At 39.7% G+C, this 20925-nt stretch overlaps 1 protein-coding gene across 2 annotated transcripts in view; it reads right to left on the bottom strand.

The window, feature by feature from the left end:
- LOC115213957 (acetyl-coenzyme A synthetase, cytoplasmic) overlaps positions 1–20925 on the bottom strand; it is a 78136-nt gene that overhangs the window by 18754 nt on the left and 38457 nt on the right. The window contains exon 4 of one of the 2 annotated variants that reach the window (XM_029782960.2): positions 17543–17615. The exons of the other annotated variant lie outside the window; for it this stretch is intronic. Coding sequence (XP_029638820.1) covers positions 17543–17615 — 73 coding nt within the window. The remainder of the gene's footprint in view (positions 1–17542; positions 17616–20925) is intronic. 2 annotated transcript variants of the gene reach the window in all.

Here is a 20925-nt window from a genome sequence, read left to right as displayed (position 1 = left end):
CCCACTCATTTATTTGTCTTTGTATCTGAATATGTTACTCTGAGCATTGATCTTTCCACTGTCAGTTTCTCCTCTCCATCTCTCTGCTGTTGGGGTCCACATTTCTCATTCATAATGATTCATTCTGGTTTTATGTTTTGCTTTTGGATTTTTCTCTCTTCAGATGCAGACTGCAATTGTTTATATCATGATATAAAATTTTGCTTGTTGGAAGGGACCTAGCCGAATACTCTTTTACTTGTTTCAGTCATTTGACTGCGGCCATGCTGGAGCACCGCCTTTAATCGAGCAAATCGACCCCGGGACTTATTCTTTGTAAGCCCAGTACTTATTCTATCGGTCTCTTTTGCCGAACCGCTAAGTGACGGGGACGTAAACACACCAGCATCGGTTCTCAAGCAATGCTAGGGGGACACACACATACACATATATACATAACGGGCTTCTTTCAGTTTCCGTCTACCAAATCCACTCACAAAGCATTGGTCGGCCTGGGGCTATAGTAGAAGACACTTGCCCAAAGTGCCACGCAGTGGGACTGAACCCGGAACCATGTGGTTGGTTAGCAAGCTACTTACCACACAGCCACTTCTGCGCCTATAGTGAACCCTTCTTTCTTTGTTTCTCTTGAGATATATTTAAGTAAAAGTGTGGTTGCCCTTGCATACAGGCTCGTCCCCTGCAACCCTCTCCAGCTGAGCATCCCTAATTTTGCAGGCTCATAGGGGCTGGTGCCACATAAAAAGTACCCATGCCAACAGTGCTTTGTAGAAGCACCCAGTACACTCTGTAGAGTGGTTGGCGTTAGGAAGGGCATCAAACCATAGAAACCATGCCAAAACAGATGCTAGCATGAAAAATGGACGTTAGATGGTGACGATATATATATATATATATATGTTCTTTGCTTATTCCTTTAGCATTTAAGCTGGCCATATCCATAATATTCTACCTCTTCTATGTTCAAACCAGCAAGATCCAGCCTCTCACACCTACCCTACAATGTCATTCTGAAAATAAACAATCACATCATTGAAATCTGAAAGTTACAAGACACTGAATGATTAATTCAAGACAATGTGAATAAATAAGCATTGGATTTGACAGAGTAATCTGAATGCAAAAAGGGTAAAAAGGAGCAGTTTTCAAGAGTCCACCCCTCCCCCACCAGCTGAACAATTTCCTATGGTGCCAAACATTTATGGATAACAAGAAAGTCTTTGAGTCAGTGGAGATAGAGACTATGCTGAACTCATTGATTGAAAGACGAAGTGTCAAAGATATCGACATTCACCTGATGATAGCCATTTCCACAGACAGCATTAATTTAGAAGGAAGAGAGAGAGGGGGAGGGGGAGAGAGAGAACATCCAGAGAAGAAAATGAGTACAATAAGAAATCTCGTATAACTGAAAAAAAAACTCCTCATTTACATGAAATGCCTCTTTCTATTTTTACTTTTTTTTTTATCTAGCAATGTCCCCAAGAAGACAATTAATACAAGGAAGATAATCATTTTTTCATAACATTTGGCAGGATTAGAAGTATGAATCTGAAATTAAGGAAATAAGAACAAAGGAGATGCAAAAAGTAAACATGTTTAATTTGGTATTTCATTTTCGTTGCTTACTTATTATGCAATTCTTAGAATCTCTACTCAGCAGTAATCATTTATAGCACTATTTCATTCTTTTCAGAAATTGTCAGCATGACATAAGCTTCTCCTTCAGAATGCTTACTTTTCTTGTAATCATTTACTTTCTTCACTTCCTTGTACTGATACATCACCTCTACAACTTCTTTATCAGTTTTAATAGTTTTAGTAAAATTCATCATGAAGTTAATATCATCATCATCATTTAATGTCCATGCTGGCATAGGTTGGATGATTTGGCCAGGCTGGTACGCTTGAAGGCTGCACCAGGCTCCAGTCTGAGTTGGCATAGTTTTCTATGGCTGCATGCTCTTCCTAATGCCAACCACTTTACAGAGTGTAATGGGTGCTCTTACATGCCATTTGCATGACACCAAGGTGCTTTTACGTGCCACCTGCACGGGTGCCAATTTGTGTGATGCTGGTATGTGCCACAACTGCAATTTTGCTCTGCTTGGTGGGTCTTCTTCTCAAGCACAACATAATGTCAGAGGTCTCAGCCAATTTACCTCTGTGAGGCCCAACACTCAAAAGGTGTTCTTTACATGTCACCAGCACGGGTGCACTTGGCTTGATGGGTTCTCTCAAGCACAGCACAACGCCAAAGGTCTCAGTCACTGCCTCTCTGAGGCTCAAAGTCCAAAGATCATGATTCACCACCTCATCCCATGTGTTCCTGGCTCTACCTCTGCCACAAGTTCCCTCCACAGTTACAGATTGGCACTTCTTTACACAGCTGTCCTCGTTCATATGCTTCACATGACCATACCAGCAGAGTCATCTCTTTTGTACACCACATCTGATGCCTCTTATGCCCAACTTTTCTCTCAAGATGCTTACACTCTGTTGTGCATGCACACTGACATTGCACAACCAGCAAAGCATACTGGCTTCATCCCTTTCAAGCCTATGCATGTCCTCGGCTGTCACAGCCCATGTTTCACTGCCATGTAGCATGAGTATTTGCACACAGGCATCAAACAATCTGCCTTTCAGTCAGAGAAAGAGGCCCTTTGTTACCAGCAGGGGAAGGACTTCTCTGAACTTTGCCCAGCCTTATCTTATTCTCACAGCTACACTCTCAGAGCATCCACCTCCACTACTAACCTGGTCACCTAGATAACAGAAGTTATCTTCTACCTCTAGCTTACCCCATTGGCAGTTGATGGAGTCTATTTTCTGTACATTTTCAGCATTTATTGTACTTGTGCACCTTCCACATACAAAAGTTAGTTTCTCTGTTAACCTTCCTCTGATATTGCTGCTACTTTTGTGAGTCTAAAGCTTACATTGGAAGCATCTTATGGAGTTTCTACCTACGCCTTTTGTACAGATTGAGCAGGACCATCTACCTGAAGGGATTTGTTATTTGTCTGTCTTCTTACTTACTTTGGTTTTTGCTAGGTTAACTCTAAGGCCCTTTGATTTTAGACCTTGCTTCCATACCTGGAACTTCTCCAGTTCAATTAAAAGAGCAAGGTCATCAGCATAGAGGAGCTCCAAGGGTCAGCCCGCCTTAAATTCCTGTTATTGCCTGGAGGACTATGAGGAACAAGAGGGGACTGAGTACCAATCCTTGGTGAACCCCTACTTGTACTCTGAATTCTTCACTGTACTCACTGCCAACCCCCACCTTACTGGTAGCATCCTTATACATAGCTTGTACAGCTCTCATCAACCACTCGTTTATCCCTAGTTTCTGTATTGATAAGGGATCAGGGGACTCTGTCAAAGGCTTTCTCCAAGTCAACAAAAGCCAAGTACAAAGGTTTATCTTTGGCTATGTATCTCTCCTGCAGCAGAAATATAGCATCAGTGGTGCTTCTCCCAGGCACAAAACCAAATTGCATCTCATCGAAGCTAAGTCTCTCCCTAATTAGGTTGGCTTTAACTCTCTCCGTAACTGGATCATCACCTGATCCAGCAATTGAATATTCTAATGTTAATAATGGCAAGGAGAATGTCGGTGGCTTTATATTGGTAAATATGATTATTTAATAGTCTAATAATTATGTGTGTGGTCCAGTGTTTTGTGGATAGATAGCTGGTGTTGAGGATCGTATTTATTAATGAGAAGGTAAACCTGAGGAATAACAGATGTCTAAATCTTAGAATACAAGAATAAGAGATAAAAGTACTTCTGAAAGAATAATAGTACTTCATCTTCATCTCCTTGCAGGCTGGAAAGAATGGAAATAAAAACGATTTGATGGATGAACAGAGTATTGTTGAGAGAGAGAGAGAGAGAGAGAGAGAGAGAGAGAGAGAGAGAGAGAGAGAGAGAGAGAGAAAGACAATGAATTGTAAAAAATGAAAGGAAAAGAACAACAAGCAGTGGAAACTGTGAAAAGAAATGGGATAAAAGAGTCGAGTCATGTACTGAGCAAAGACGAAAGTGGATGAGAGGGGTGATGGCAAGGAACATGGAAGGAAGTGGAGGAAAGGAAGCAAGAGAAAGACATGGCTAAAAGTGGTGAAAGAGGAAGTGAAGGCTCCTTGTATTCTGTGTTCAAATCCCACTGAGGTTATTTTGCCTTTTATCTTTCTGGGGCCAATAAAATAAAGTATTGGTCTAGGACAGCAGACATCAAACTTATCTGAATGTCATTCAAGTTGATTTGCAGAATTTGTACTGATGCTTTGCACTCTGAGTTCAAATCCTGTTGCACCCTATTTGAGCGGTAGACTTACCTTGTGGCCCAGTTTAATCCTACCAGCCCCCTGGTCTAGTTTAATGCCATCACTTAGCTCGGTTTAACCCCACCACCAAGGTTAGGGTTAGGAGCCTTCAATGGAAGAATTCATTTTATGGCAAGCATTTTGACCAGATCTCTGATTGGAAGATACCTTCTACCTTGCCTCCCATTCACCTCACAGCCCCTGATCAAAATTATTGGCACTACCCTTTTGCCAGACTAAGCACTATAGTGCTGCAAAGAACAGTGAAAAGAAAACCAATTATCCTTTCCCCAAGAAGTTATTCAATTAGTTGTTACATCTTTTCATTATTCAGGAAACAAGAATCTTTAATTCCCGGTCTGTGAAGAAAGTATTGACAGAGTTATGAGGGAATAAATTTTTGAATAAGAAGTTGAAGAATGAATAAAGAAAGAAAGAAGAAACCCAAAAGCCAAAGAAAAGAATAAGAAACAAGTGAAATGAAGAAAGTAACCAGAGAGAAGAAAAACAACAAATACCCCAAAAAACAAAATCCAAACACAAAAAAAAAAAACCAACAAAAAAGCAGCCAAAGTGAAATTAGGTCAAATTCAAAACAAAATCCAAGTGAATTTAATGAATGATATTGATGGGGGGGGGGGAGCAGGGGATTGGAGGGAGAAAAATCAATAATTTCATTTTTAAAAATAGCTTCAATGTAATTTAAGTTTCATAGAAAGTGCACCGTTTATTGGAAGGAGATGGTTTGGCATGGCTGACTGGATATTGCACCTGTTTAGGTGATTGTAGCTTTTGGCACTGGAGGAAAGCACACACACACACACACACACACACACACACACACAGAAATATACACATACAGATAAAGTGAGAGAGACATTACAAGTTATTAAGTGAACATGGCTGACACACGTTCCTTCTCCTCATGAAGAGAAAAATACACACACATAAACAGAGGAAGTGGAGAAAAAAGAGAGAGAGAGAGAGACGGACAGACAGAAAGAGAGAAACACTGAAATGTCTGATGTCAACAAAGTCAGTGTTGAATCAATGATGCCAAATAGCCGACGCCAATATGGCTGTGCCAAAACGTCTCATGTTTTCATTCAAAAGAAACAATAACACAACAGTTATGAAATTAATGTACAAGTGGCTGAGTACTCCACAGACATGCGTATCTTTACGTTGTTCTCAGGGAGATTCAGCATGACACAGAATGTGACAAGGGTGGCCTCTTTGGATTACAGGTGGACTGGGGCAATAAAGTGAAATGAAGTGTCTTCCTCAAGGACAAAACGCAACACTAGGAATCGAACTCACGATCATAAGATCCTGAACCAAATACTCTAACCACTAAGCCATGCACCTTCACAAAGGGAAGGAGGGAGGGTGTGCAGAGGGAGAGAGAAATAGAAAGGAGGGGGGGATGGAGGGAGGTAGGTAAGGAGGGAGGGAGGGAAGTCTTCTTAGTACTGAAAACTTTGGTCCCCTTCTATAACCCAACCAGGATTGAGAGATTAGTAAATGAAGAGATTCGATGCAATTGTCTTGCAGACTAACTCAATAAGAAAGCAGCCGTCTTGTAACAATTAACAAGGAATTTCAAGGAACAAACCAAGCGACATCAGGTTGGGTTTTCTGTTTTTCAGGTTTACACAGAAGCCATGACCATGCAACATATGTCTTAGAAAGCCAGGCAACCGGCTGTTTCTCAGGTGAATGTACAAATCAGCTTCATTCTCAGAAGGAAAGAACTAATGTACTGAGGGAAGAATTATGCCTAAGAGAAATCAGACTTAGCGTTCAAGAGAGTAAAGCTACACTGGTTTGGTCGCTCCCGTGCCGGCAGCACGTAAAAAGCACCATTCGAGTGTGGTCAATGCCAGTGCCGGCTGACTGGCCCTTGCACTGGTGACACATAAAAAGCACCATGCGAGTGTGGTCGTTGCCAGTGTCACCTGACTGGTCCTGTGCCGGTGGCATGTAAAAGGCTCCATTCAAAGCATGGCCGATGCCAGTACTGCCTGACTGGCACGTAAAAAGCACCCACTACACTCTTGGAGTGGTTGGCATTAGGAAGGGCATCCAGCTGTAGCAACATTGCCAGATCAGACTGGAGCCTGGTACAGCCTTCTGGCTTGCCAGCCCCCAGTCAAACCGTCCAACCCATGCCAGCATGGAAAGTGGATGTTAAACAAAGACAACAGCTTACATAAAGAAGAGCCGGTCACTTAAAGTGGATGGGATTTGTGGAAGAGAGAAGCACTCAGTACACACTGTAAAGTGGTTGGCATTAGGAAGGGCATCCAGCCATAGAAACCATGTCAAAGCTGAGATGGAGCACAATACAAGCTCCATGGCTCACTGGATTCAATCAAACCATCCAACCGATGGTGGCATGGAAATCATCATCATCATCATTTAATGTCAGTTTTCCATCCTGGCATGGGTTGGACGGTTTGAATGGAGCAGGTAAGCCAAGGAGTTGCACCAGGTTCCAATTCTTTTGCTTTGTGAAGGTTTCTATGGCTTGATGCCCTTCCTAAGACTAACCCCTTAAGAGTGTACTAGGTACTTTTTTCTGCCACCAGCATGGGTGCTTTCTATGTGGCATCAGCATGGGATCTTTTTATGTGACACCAGCACGGGTGCTTTTTATGTGACACCAGCATGGGATCTTTTTATGTGACACCAGCACAGGTGCTTTTTATGTGACACCAGCACAGGTGCTTTCTATGTGACACCAGCACAGGTGCTTTTTATGTGCCACCAGCACGGATGCCTATTATGTGACACCAGCACGGGTGCTTTTTATGTGGTACCAGCATGGGAAAATAGATATTAAATGATGATGACATATGTACAGAGTATCCATACTCTGCATTCATTGCCTCTCTTTCACTACTGTGCATGGATATATTGAAATTAATTCAAATAAAGAAATAAAGGCAAAATAAAACTATCAAGGAGATTCCTACAAAATCCAGTTTGCTCATCTTAGAAAATGTTTTTCCATAAATGTCTATAAAAAAGAAGTTAAATAAATTCTTGGACAACCATGAATTCTGTACTCTGTAAATATTGGTGTGAAATTTTGGCGTAAGGCTAAAACTCGATTAGATCGACCCCAGTATTCAACTGGTACTTATTTTATGAACCCCAAAAGGATGAAAGGCAAAGTGGACCTCAGCAGAATTTGAACCCAGAACTTTAAGACGGATGAAATACTGTGAAGCATTTTGTCAGGTATGCTAACGATCCTACCTGCTTGCCACCTTATACTCTGTAAATATTCATATCAAGGACCATATGTTACATGAGAGTTTCTGCATTCTTGTTCTATGGTTTTGGTTGAACCAAAGGAACCAGAAGATGCAAAGATCAATGTTCACAGGAAATATTTTGGAAAAAGATACCAAGACAATCACTAGAATGAACAACAAACAAAGAAGGAGAAAACTAAATTCCTTTCGCTCAATACACAAAAACTTACCATTTTGAATTCTGGTAAGACAAAACACGTTTTTTTAATAAATCTATTTATTAGGAAATGCATGCATAAAACCACAAGATCTTCCAATTAATGAGAAATAGAAGTGTTAACAAACAATAAAATGAACCAAATTAATTAGCAGTGATGAGACATTAACAATATTCAACAAATGAAATTCATGCACAAAACACAAAAACAACTTTCAATTAGTAAAACAATTAATTAGTCTTTTAGTGATCATATTTCTAATGAAATACACAACCTATTGGTCTCAATTTTGAAAATAATCAGAAGTTAAGGATTTAGTAAAAATAACCTATTTTCATTAAGCTGGAAAACGGACATATTTGAACGGAAGTTTTATTACATTAAATTAAGATGATGGCTTTAAATCAAGAATGAATCCACCTATAATTGTCCTTGGTTCTATGGATACAATCTCCTGTTTAAAGTGATCTAAATTAGATCCTGCCATAAAAATTTCAAACCAATTTTCATTCTAAATCCCAGTTTTTATTAAATTCTTTATTATTTTCAAAATTAACTGACAAGTTTCAACAGAATCATAGCAACAAAAGGATTTAAATACTGGATTTGTATCACAGAATCGAGGCTGCTTCGGATGGGTTTAAATCTACCACAGAATTAAATGCTTTGAAACCAACTTGTCTGTTGTTCTTTGGTACAAAACGGTCTGTTTTAAAATGTATTTAAATGAAATCCCTTCTCCAAATTTCAAAAGACCTGTAGTTATGTTCTAAACATGAGCTTAATTACCACCAATTAAATTTAAAAAGCAAATGCTTTTAATTGAATCCCTAAAAATCCTTGATTATAACTGGCTTATTATCAAGAATATTAGCACAGATGGATTAAATAAATACATAAATATTAACTCCTACATCCTCCATAATTTACAGTATAAAACAATACAAATATAAATATGTAAACATGTTCGTAGATTTGTCATAGCTGTCATAGTTAAAGTCAGTCTATACACCTCTCTATTATCTGTCTATCAAACTATACCAATGTGTGCGTGTGTGCATGTGTGTGTGCGTGTATTTATCTCATGCCATCTAATAACTTATAAAGCTGAAATGGTAGGACAGGCTATTATTTGATAAAATGAGAAGGGTGCCAGAGTGTTAGTGTGAGGGTAGTCAGGTGGCATAGGGAGAATGACTGATATCAAGGAAGGGAAAAACAGAGTTGTGTAAGTAACAAATATGGAGTGGCAATGGGACGATAACATTAATACAGCTGTCATTCAGGGATATACACACATCTCGTAGACTTTCATAAATACATAGATACATCCCCCCCCCTCCACACACAAGTAACTTTTAAAATGCTGAGGAAGGGAAATAAAGGTGGGTATGAGGAATACATAGCTTTAAGGAGAGAGGGGGTAAGTTGACAACAATTGTTCACAGGTGGAATTTCTGTTGTCCATCGCTAAGAAACACTCACACATAGACACACATACATACATCATCATCATCATCATCGTTTAGTGTCCGTTTTCCATGCTAGCATGGGTTGGACGGGTCAACTGGGGTCTGTGAAGCTGGAAGGCTTTGTCAGGCCCAGTCAGATCTGGCAGTGTTTCTACGGCTGGATGCCCTTCCTAACGCCAACCACTCCGCGAGTGTAGTGGGTGTTTTTTACGTGCCACCTGCACAGGTGCCAGACAGAGCTGGCGAACGGCCATGAACGGATGGTGCTTTTACGTGTCACCGGCACGGGGCTAGGCGATGCTGGCAACGGACACGAACGGATGGTGCTTTTACGTGCCACCGACACGGGGCCAGACAGAGCTGGCAACCGGCCATGAACGGACGGTGCTTTTACGTGTCACCGGCATGGGGGCCAGCCGAGGCTGGCAACGGACGCGAACGGATGGTGCTTTTACGTGCCACCGACACGGTTGCCAGACAGAGCTGGCAAACGGCCACGAGCGGATGGTGCTTTTACGTGTCACCGGCACGGGGGCCAGCCGAGGCTGGCAACGGACACGGACGGATGGTGCTTTTACGTGCCACCGACACGGGGCCAGACAGAGCTGGCAAACGGCCACGAACGGATGGTGCTTTTACGTGCTTTTATATTCATATGTCTACTATATACCATTTTAAATTCGTGATTACCTGGGTACATTTGTAAATGCGTGTCTGTGTGTCTAGAACTGCCCCTCTCTCTATTTCTGTCAAGTCCTTCCTCTTGCTGTCACATTTTATGAAATTTTAAAATTATGTTAAAATTTTCAAATTTGGTGTATTGAAATGATTTTCCACATTAAATTCAATTTTCTTATTTATTTATTCCTGAAAAATTGCAGGAAAATGTTACAGAGGTTTAAAGTTTAATCAATTTTACCTAATCAGAAAACAGGGTTTGGAAGCTGGCATTTTCTGCGTGACAGTTGTCTATCACAGAATGAAAGCAAAATCTTAGGAGGAGGAATTTTTATTAAACAAAAGAAAGGAAAGCATTACAACAACCAAAGTTGTAAGAACTTCTGAAGTTTTGGTAAGTTTTAACGAATTATGTCTTGTGAAACGGTCAAGCTGACATGTAAATAATTTAAAAAGGGAAGAATTCTCAACAAAGTTTTTTTTGCAAAAAATTGCACAAATCTGTCCTGATCAAGAGGCCTAACTGCCAGGGAAGGCCTGACAGGGAATAAACCAAAATTCATATAAGACAATGATGATGATTTCATTGTAAAAGTTGCCCAACCAATTTTGTATATGAAATGTAATATGAGAAAATGTCTAGGCATACGTGCTGGCAGAAACGTTAGCATGCCAAGTGAAATGCTTAGCGGCATTTCGTCTGCCATTATGTTCTGAGTTCAAATACCGCCAAGGTTGAATTTGCATTTCATCCTTTCGGGGTCGATTGAATAAGCACCAGTTACACACTGGGGTCGATGTAATCGACTTAATCCTTTTGTCTGTCCTTGTTTGTCCCCTCTATGTTTAGCCCCCTGTGGACAATAAAGAAATAAATACATGCTGTCTTTGTGCTGCTCACTGGCAGTGTGCACATGCAGGCAATGATTATTGGATGGCAGCCTACTGAGAGAATAGGATTTATGCAACATATGTATCAAGAAAATCTGATAACACTTTGTATCTCTCTCTCTCTCACCCCATACACACACATGCATGCACACACACACACAATGGAAAAGGGATTAAAAATTCAGATGAATACTTTAGAAGCATTCTGTAGGGAACAAACTTGGTTAAATTGTCCAGTAAAAGCCATTTTAATCTACATAGACCATAAAATTTCTCTCTGCTGTCTGTCCAATATGTCAATCCAAAATTCAGATACCAAATATATTTAGTACAAAATTACAGAGTAAAGAAGAGAAATACGAAGAATGGAGAATTACATATTCTTTAATTCACTTATGTGTTTTTTAGATAATCTAGCAAATTAAAAAATTCTATGATGCAGTAATTATGCCTATTAATCAGTCCCATTTCTGATCAACTGGGATTCTACAGAGTTTAAGCACCATCCTATCGTTTCCAAAACTATACAGCACAACTTGGAATCGAGAACGTTTTAAGGGAGATAGAAAGTTGTAAAACTAGAAACATGTGACCAGTATAAGCCATAAGGGAAGTTATTTCAGCAGATCTGCTTAGGAAGAATAGTTATTGGGTCATGGTAGAGATGTAATAGGACATTTTGTTTCTTAAATCATTTGTCAATTTGAAGAATGTTTATGGCAAAAATTCCTGCAGCATTTAAATTACTTCTGATTAATTCAAATAGAGAGAGGAGGTGTGTAGGACCGAGCTGTTCCGTAGGAAATTGTTTAAGCCACAATGGAAATGTCATTTGATCAGTATTAAATCTAAATATAAACTATGAGTAGAAGAAGACAGGAAGAGTTAATGAGAATTCAAACAGAAAATAAACTGATGTATTATTGGCTAACGAAGACATTCAATGTCAGAAGAATTATTTTCCTTAAAAGAATAAATATTAAAAATTAGAATAATTCTGATATGACTAAGATAAACTTAGATAAAAAAAAATTAATAAATTAAGAAGTGATTAAAAAGACTAAAAAGTGTTTAAAAAATAATTAAACAATCTATTTACAGATTTAAAAAATTCAAATAATAATAATAATATCAATGACAAAAACAATAACTAAAATATAATAATAATAATAAAAATTAGAAAATTAAGAAATTAAGATAACTAAAATAATTAGAGAAAATAAATATTCCTTTCTACGCTAGGCACAAGGCCCGAAAATTCTGGGGAGGGGGCCAGTTGATTAGATCAATTGCAGTACGCAACTGGTATTTAATCTATCGACTCCCGAAAGGATGAAATGCAAAGCTGACCGTGGCAGAATTTGAACTCAGAACGTAAAGACAGGCGAAATACCACATTTCATCTGGTGTGCTAATGTTTCTGCCAGCTCGATGCCTTACAAAATAAATATTAGTGTAACTGCTACTAAATACTAGCTGCATAAAAATACTAAATATAACAGACTAAGAAAGGTAGATGCAACATATTATATTTGGGTACATTAACCAGTCCCCCTTTTATTTGGGAAGGTTTTGAAGGTCCCTCTAAGTAGATGTAAACATCTTACTATTAATTCATTTCTTTTATTTAATCTATTTAATTTGGATGTAAAGATATGCAGCTTCTCTTCAACTTATAAGTAGCATCTTAGTTTCCTTCCATTATATGACAGTGCATTTAATATCATAGCGAATACTTTGAGGCCCCAGGGAAACTTACTTTAAAGGCTACCTGATGGTTATGTCCCTGTATTTTAGCAGTTAGGCAAAAGGGGCCGATAGAATTAGTGCCATAATTAAAAAAATAATACTGGAGTCAACTTGATTGACTAAACCTAATACTCACACACACACACTTGGCCGATGCCAGCGCCGCCTGGACTGGCTTCTGTGCCAGTGGCACATAAAAAGCACCATCCGAATGTGGCCGATGCCAGCGCTGCCTTGACTGGCTTCCATGCCAGTGGCATGTAAAAAGCACCAATCCGATCGTGGCCATTGCCAGCCTCGCCTGGCACCTGTGCCGGTGGCACGTAAAAAGCACCCACTACACTCTCGGAGTGATTGGCGTTAGGAAGGGCATCCAGCTGTAGAAACACTACTAGATCAGACTGGAGCCTGGTGCAGCCTCCTGGCTTCCCAGACCCCAGTCAAACCGTCCAACCCGTGCTAGCATGGAAAACGGACGTTAAACGACGATGATGATGATATATATATATATATATAATAGTATTTTATAATCTTAAAGCTTATAAGCGATCACCATGCTAAAGAAAATAGTCTAATAATGGGGCATATAACACCTAGATGGAAAAAAGTAGGTTTTCCCAGGGCTTATAAAATGCTATTATTATTATTATTTACAGAATTGTAAAAATCGACACCGCATAACAAAAGCCACACACACACACACACATATATATATATAGTGTGTGTGTGTGTAACAGAAGTGGAGTGACGTTATTTGAAAGCTAAAGCAATGCAAAGTGCATTGTGACCAGTGATGTATAACAACATCTGATTGTCTGGTTGATTATGTGATACATGTACATATCTCAACATAAATTGCCAACCAAATGCAAGAGTTTCTTAAGTCCAACCCCCAAATGCTGCACTCAACACATCTTACATAATGCTGCTCCCACTGCTGGTCACACTCTGCTCATCATGCATGACAAGTACTTTTAATTAACGACGTCCCATTTGTTTTTTCATGCATTCACTAACACAGTCTAGTTCCTCTAAATAGAGGGGAATTTATCCCACCTCTTCCCCACCCTCAACCATTTTCTTACCTATGGACCCCTTTGGTGCCTATTCTACTCAAAGGGACCCTCCTAGCTATGTGATTCTTAAAAAAAAACATGTTATATTTTAACTCATCATCGTTTAACATCCATATTCGATGCTGGCATGGGTTGGATGGCTTGACTGGAGACTGGCAAGCCAGGAGGCTGTACCACAGTCCAATCTTGATCTGGCAGAGTTTCTACAGCTGGATGTCCTTCCTAACGCCAACCACTCCGAGAGTGTAGTGGGTGCTTTTTACATGCCACCGGCACAGGAGCCAGTCAGGCAGCACTGGCACAGGAGCCAGTCAGGGCAGGGGGGCTGGCATCGACCATGTTCAGATGGTGCTTTTTATGTGCCAATGGCACATGTAGCCAGTCAGGCAGCACTGGCAATGACCCACGCATGAATGGTGCTTATTGCATGTCACCAGCACAGGAGCCAGTAAGGTGACACTGGCATCGGCCACAACTACAATTTCCGTTTGATTGTGATTTGATTTGTCTGTTGTCCATGCTGGCATGGGTTGGACACTTTGACCAGGACTGGCCAGCTGGAAGGCTGCACTAGACGCCAGTCTGATTTGGCATGGTTTCTATGGCTGAATGCCAACCACTCTAAGAGTATAATGGGTGTCACAAGGCTTTGATTGGCCCAAGGCTATAGCAGAAGACCCTTGCCCAAAGTGCCACACAGAAGGACTGAACCTGAAACGATGTGGTTGGGAAGTAAGCTTCTTACCACACAGCCACACTATCACTCACAGATAAATTTTAACGGAATCTTATATGGACCCTAAAGAGCCATAAAGGGCTTTGTTGAAAGCCATTGCCCTAAATGAATCTGACATCACAGAAACCAAATACCAAAAGAATAAAATGAGCTGAGATTTTCCAATAATTTGTTTTTGATAAAACATTTTAAGATATGCTGTGAGAAAGTTATGAGATCGTAGCCATTTCCTGTCAACAACTAACAAAGCAATTACCTAACAGTCATCATCATCATCATCATACATCAGCTTTCCATGCTGGCATGGGTTGGACGGTTTGACCAGACCTGGTAAGCCAGAGAGCTGCACCAGGCTCCAGTTGTCTGTTTTGGCCTGGTTTCTACAACTGGATGCCCTTCCTAATGCCAACCACTTTACAGAGTGTGCTGGGTACATTTATGCAGCACTGGCATGGGTGCCCACACACACACGCATATATATATGTAAGTTCGTATAGATTGTTTAAAGAACTGTACAGATTTTATATATTAAGAAAAAGAAGGTAATCAGGATTTGGATAAAACCAGCTTATCCAGCACTTTCATCCCTTTCAGAGATTAGTCATGGTGAACGGGATGAAAGCACTAAATGAATAGTTTTTATCCAAATTCTCTTTTTTTAATTCATATACATATATATATATATATATATATCTATATATATATAGAGAGAGAGAGAGAGAGAGAGAGAGAGAGAATTTTGGGAAAAAATCCTTTTATTTCTTCATTATTATTATCGCTTTCGTTCCTCTCTAGAATTCGTCAAATACAATTTTGTGAATGCACAAACAGCTTGTTCATTTATATAAAACAGATTTTTTTTGGGGGGGGGGGGGTTAGAAGAGAACATTGTTTCTGTTTTTGTTTTGTTTTTTTAAGAAATAAAAGAATTTTTTTCCCAAAATTCTGACAACTTTTTTTCTCGATATTCAATTCTGTACACCACACCTAACACTCTATATGCACACATATATGGAGGGAAAGGATCTTCTGACGTTGGGCCTCACAGAGAGGATGACAGGGGACTGAAACTTCAGGCAGTCTGCTGTGCTTGAGAAGACACACCAAGCTAAGCAAAATCACGGTTGTTCTTGCATCCAGCTATGTCCCCTGCATCTCTCTTCAGCTAAACAACCCTAACCTTGCAGGCTCGTGGGCACTGAAGACATGTAATAAGCACCTGTGTTGGTGCTGCGTAAAAGCAATCAGTAAACTGTATAAGGTGGTTGGCATTAGGAAGGGCATCCATCTACAGAAACCACGCCAAAACAGACACGGGGCCTGGGAAGCTCTTCAGCTGGCCACCTCCCGTCAAACTGTCCAACCCATGCCAGCAAGGAAAACTGGCATTAAACGATGATGATGATGATGATGATGATATACATACATTTGTATACACACAGAGACAAATACATATATGCACACACAGACGCACAAATACATATATTTATACAAATAGAAATACAAGAATATTTCTAGTAATAAAACGGTTTCAAGATTAAGAGAAAACATGCAAGTTTTATTAAGCGAAGGAACCGTGGAGTCCCATATAGCTTCAGTGCAGTTAAAAACCATTTTTAACCCAGCAACGGAACCTCAACATAGTCATTCAACCAGCAGCAAATAGCAGCTAAATCTCCCTCAAATCACACCTTAATGTCTTAAAAAACAAAACAAAAAGCAACACGATTAATATGGTCCTAGATAGATTAAAAACGTTGAGATTGGATGATTATGGCTAGAGTGTTTCTAATTAGGATGCTCGTTAAGAATTAAACACAATCACTCATGCTGCTTCAGACCATTTCTGTATTGGTTAATATCCAGAAGAAAACTTTCTGGTGGTGTAAGTTTGGCAATTAGTGTAATATAGAATTAATTTATAAACTTATGTTACTTAACCCTTTAGTGTTTAAACCAGCCATATCTGGCCTCTCACACCTAACCTACATTGACATTCTAAAAATAAACAATCACATCACTGAAACCTCAAAGCTATAAGATAATGCAGGATTAATTAAAAACAATTTGAGTGAAAAAATATTGCATTTAACAGAGTAATCTGAACACTAAAGGGTTAATAGATACATACACACGTGTATAGATACGCATTAACACATGCATGCATATACATACATGCATGCATATATACATGCATGCACACACACACACACACACATAAGAAACTAAAATGACAAAGAAATAAATAATTATGCCATGCATTTCAGTAGCTTACAGCAGTTTCTGCTACAATATGCTATAAAAGTTCCTTGTCATTTTAATTCCATATTACTCTGCTCTGTACTTGACTGATGTTTTGTTCTGGAGCATATGCATACTGAATTCTAACACCAGGTTATTAGTAATGCTATGCACAAGCAAAAATAATACATCTATATATAAATATATAGGAGGATATCATGTAAGTGATAGTGTGGCTGTGTGGTAAGAAGGTTACTTCCCAACCCACATGGTTTCAGGTTCAGTCCTACTCTGTGCCACTTTGGGCAAGTGTCTTCTGCTATAGCCTTGGGCCAATCAAAGCCTTGTGACACCCATTATAATAATGTCTATAATAATACCAGTGGCTTAGCATGTGGAAAAAAAACCCATAACGGTAAAAAATTTATCAATTAATAATTAAGGGTACTAACAAGCATTTTGACTGCTATATTTAGCATGCTGGTACTGCTTTTACTTCCTTTAATTATTAATTAATATAGATATGTGTGTGTATGTGTAGATGTGAATGTGCTTTCTATGTATGCACATACACACTCAAATACATGTATGCATTTATGAAATGCACATATACACATACATGCAGGTATTGAGAATCTATAAGTGTATACACTTATATGTATAGACTCACGTGTGTGTTTGTAAATGCTTTCTGTGGCTATTGTACAGTTCTAAATGATATTAGTTTTTAAAGAATCGTTTCTGTTAAGAATTTGACATTGAAAAATTTAGAAACAAAAACATCAGATGAGTTGTGCAGATTTTGTTGGTTCGGATTTTAGTGTAAAGAGAGCACCAAGCAGTTAGTGTGAAGACGCAAAGCAACAAAGAGCACTCTAAGAATCACCTGCAGTCACAATTGCACAGCACTTGGCATCAAGGATTCTATTTGTTAATGCCTCTGCGGAAAATCCAGCAAACTACAAGAAAATGGTTGCAAAATAAAAACAATGTTTAACTAAAATCTTCATTAATTTAAACCTAATTAATTATGGCATGAAAAAAAATCACATGACACAAAATGCTAAAAATTCATAACGTTAGTAATTTTTCCAAAGTATTTGGCAGTGTTTCTACGGCTGGATGCCCTTCCTAACGCCAACCACTCCGTGAGTGTAGTGGGTGCTTTTTACGTGCCACCGGCAAAGAAAAAAGCACCATCCGATCGTGGGCATTGCCAGACTCGCCTGGCCCCCGTGCCGGTGGCACGTAAAAGGCACCATCCGTCCGTGGCCGTTTGCCAGCTCCGTCTGGCACCTGTGTGGGTGGCATGTAAAAAGCACCCACTACACTCACGGAGTGGTTGGCGTTAGGAAGGGCATCCAGCCGTAGAAACACTGCCAGATCAGACTGGGCCTGGTGCAGCCTCCTGGCTTCACAGACCCCAGTTGAACCGTCCAACCCATGCTAGCATGGAAAGCGGACGCTAAATGATGATGATGATGATGATTTCAAACAATCTGATTGGAACTTTCAAAGGTAAAATATGAATAACCATTCCTTTAAAATAACTTGTTATATTTCTTTCCGACATAAATTATTAAGCTAAGTTTTGACACAAGCCAATGCATGAAACTCTCGGCCCTTAAGTCACTCTGTGACTTTTGCTGATTATTTAATAATAGACAGGTAGATACTCGTGATTTGAGTCCTATTTCCCTGTTAGCTTCACCAGACCCAAGGCAAAAATGATTAAGATGTGATGTAGTTTTGTATATTTTCTACTCTAGGCACAAGGCCCGAAAATTTTGGGGCAGGAAGCCAGTCGAATAGATCGATCCCAGTGCACAACTGGTACTTAGTTTATCGACTCCCCCAAAAGGATGAAAGGCAAAGTTGACCTCGGTGGAATTTGAACTCAGAACGTAAAGACAGACAAAATAACTATTTCTTTACTACCCACAAGGGGCTAAACACAGAGAGGACAAACAAGGACAGACACACGGATTAAGTCGATTATATTGACCCCAGTGCGTAACTAGTACTTATTTAATCGACCCTGAAAGGATGAAAGGCAAAGTCGACCTCGGCAGAATTTGAACTCAGAACGTAGCAACAGACGAAATATGGCTACGCATTTCACCCGGTGTACTAACATTTCTGCCAGCTCGCCACCTTAATGTAGATTTCTATAAACAATGTGATGAAAGAATGGCTCAGAGACAAACAAGTGAGTTTGAGATGTTGTTTTCATAGCAATTCTAAACAAAAAACAGTCAGGTTTCAAAGAATGGGTATTGGTCAAGAAATGCAGGAATGGAAAACTGTACTGACATGAGCATGCATTACAGATAAATAACATAGGAAGAAATGCCAGAGATGGTGTCAAACAAACATATCTCAAAGGTAAGGTAAAGAAGATTTCACACAGGTAATTCTTCACAGTGGAAATAAAAACAACTTTTTTTAATTAGCACCAAAACAGAGCCTGATGCAGTCTTGCCACTTGGTGAATCGTGTTGAACAGTCCAGCCGATGCCAGTATGGAAGACACGTTAAAAGATAATAAAAATGAATTTCCCAAAGTAACACTCCATTAATACATGAAAATACACAACTAAAACTCTCAAATTCTTTATCACATCATGTATATAAATTGCCAGTGCCACCTGACTGGCTCCCGTGCCAGAGGCACATAAAAAGCACCATTCAAGCATGGTCGATGCCAGTTCCGCCTAACTGGCCCTCGTGCCGGTGGCACGTAAAAGGCACCCAATGCACTCTCAGAGTGGTTGGCGTTAGGGAGGGCATCCAGCTGTAGAAACTCTGCCAGATCAAGACTGGAGCCAGGTGCAGCCATCTGGCTTGCCAGACCCCAGTTGAACCGTCCAACCCATGCCAGTATGGAAAAATGGATGTTAAATGATGATGATGATGATGATGATGATGATGAACCATCTGTCCATCCATTAGAAGGTGGAAACTATATCCCAAAGGTTAAACTTCCTCTTCAGGATCTGAAAGTGTCTCAGTCATCATCATTTGCTCGGTCCCTGCTGCTCCATTAGGGTCCCATATTACTCAATATCTGAGGCAACACTGCAAACACCCCACCTCATCTAGCTGACTGGTCAACACTCACTCACCGATACACTGCAGCCCCTGGGTCCCAGATCCCCGGTTTCCTCTCTCTGTGTCTATTCTAATGATTTCTGATTGTTCAAACATGTCCTAAGTCAACCTAAAGCCCAATTTCACTTCCCCCCCTCACAGCCCTACTGGATTTCAAACCCACAAATTTAGCCCCTGTTTCTTCCCCACACGTATTAATGAATGAACTCATTAGTCTAGGGGCGTGGTACTTACCTCTTTAATTAAATACATAAAAAGCTGAATATAATAATAATATATAATAATGAAATTATTGTATACAGTGCTCAGGTGCACCACAACTTGTCAAAAGCACATAATGTATATGCAGTAATGTAGAAATGTCTGGAAAGTGAACAGTGTATGAGTCAGATACATGCTTGCGTGTGTATGGAGGGGAGAAAATCAGGTGTAGTGTTGGCGAATCTCAGGAAGCATGGAAGTTTTGAAGGATGCAGTGCTCCGACAACTAACAGCTGATGCTGGCAATCTGTTCCATGCTTCAGCAACTCTTAGTGGGAAAAAATGTTTCCTGAAGTCATGGGAGCTGTGCTGTTTTCTGACTTTGTAAATGTGTCCACGGGTGTTAGACAGGTGGAGTTTGAAAAGATACTCAGAGTTATTGTTTGTACGATGGTTGATAATTTTATGGGTGTCTGCCAAGTCAGCTGCCAGACATCGGAGTTTCAATGTGTCCATGCCCATATAATATAACATAATGTAATGTAATACAATATAAAAAAAAAGGGGGGACATGTTGATGGGAGGATGCAAACAATGTGTCTTTCGAGTGGAGAAAATTATTGTGAGAAAATGTTCCAAGAAGGCTGAAGAAATGGTAAAAGATTGATTGTGCTACAAGGGAAGAAATAAACAAGAGAAGCAATACTGAAAATACAGAAACATAAAAAATAATTATGTGTGTATATACACATATACATATATATATGTATATATATACGCATATACATATATGTGTGTGTGTGTGTGTGTATACATATATATACTGTGTATATATACACACACACGCACACACACACACCATATATATATATATAACGGGAAGCTTTATGAAAATAAACAAAAGACGAAGGCAGGTGGAAAACAAACGAACAATTGTATTAGTATGGCGCTCAGGAA

This window comes from Octopus sinensis, linkage group LG7 (assembly GCF_006345805.1).
Source record: "Octopus sinensis linkage group LG7, ASM634580v1, whole genome shotgun sequence".
Lineage (NCBI taxonomy): Eukaryota > Metazoa > Mollusca > Cephalopoda > Octopoda > Octopodidae > Octopus > Octopus sinensis.
The sequence above is the reverse complement of the archived record's forward strand: the minus strand, read 5'-3'. Positions and strand labels throughout refer to the sequence as shown.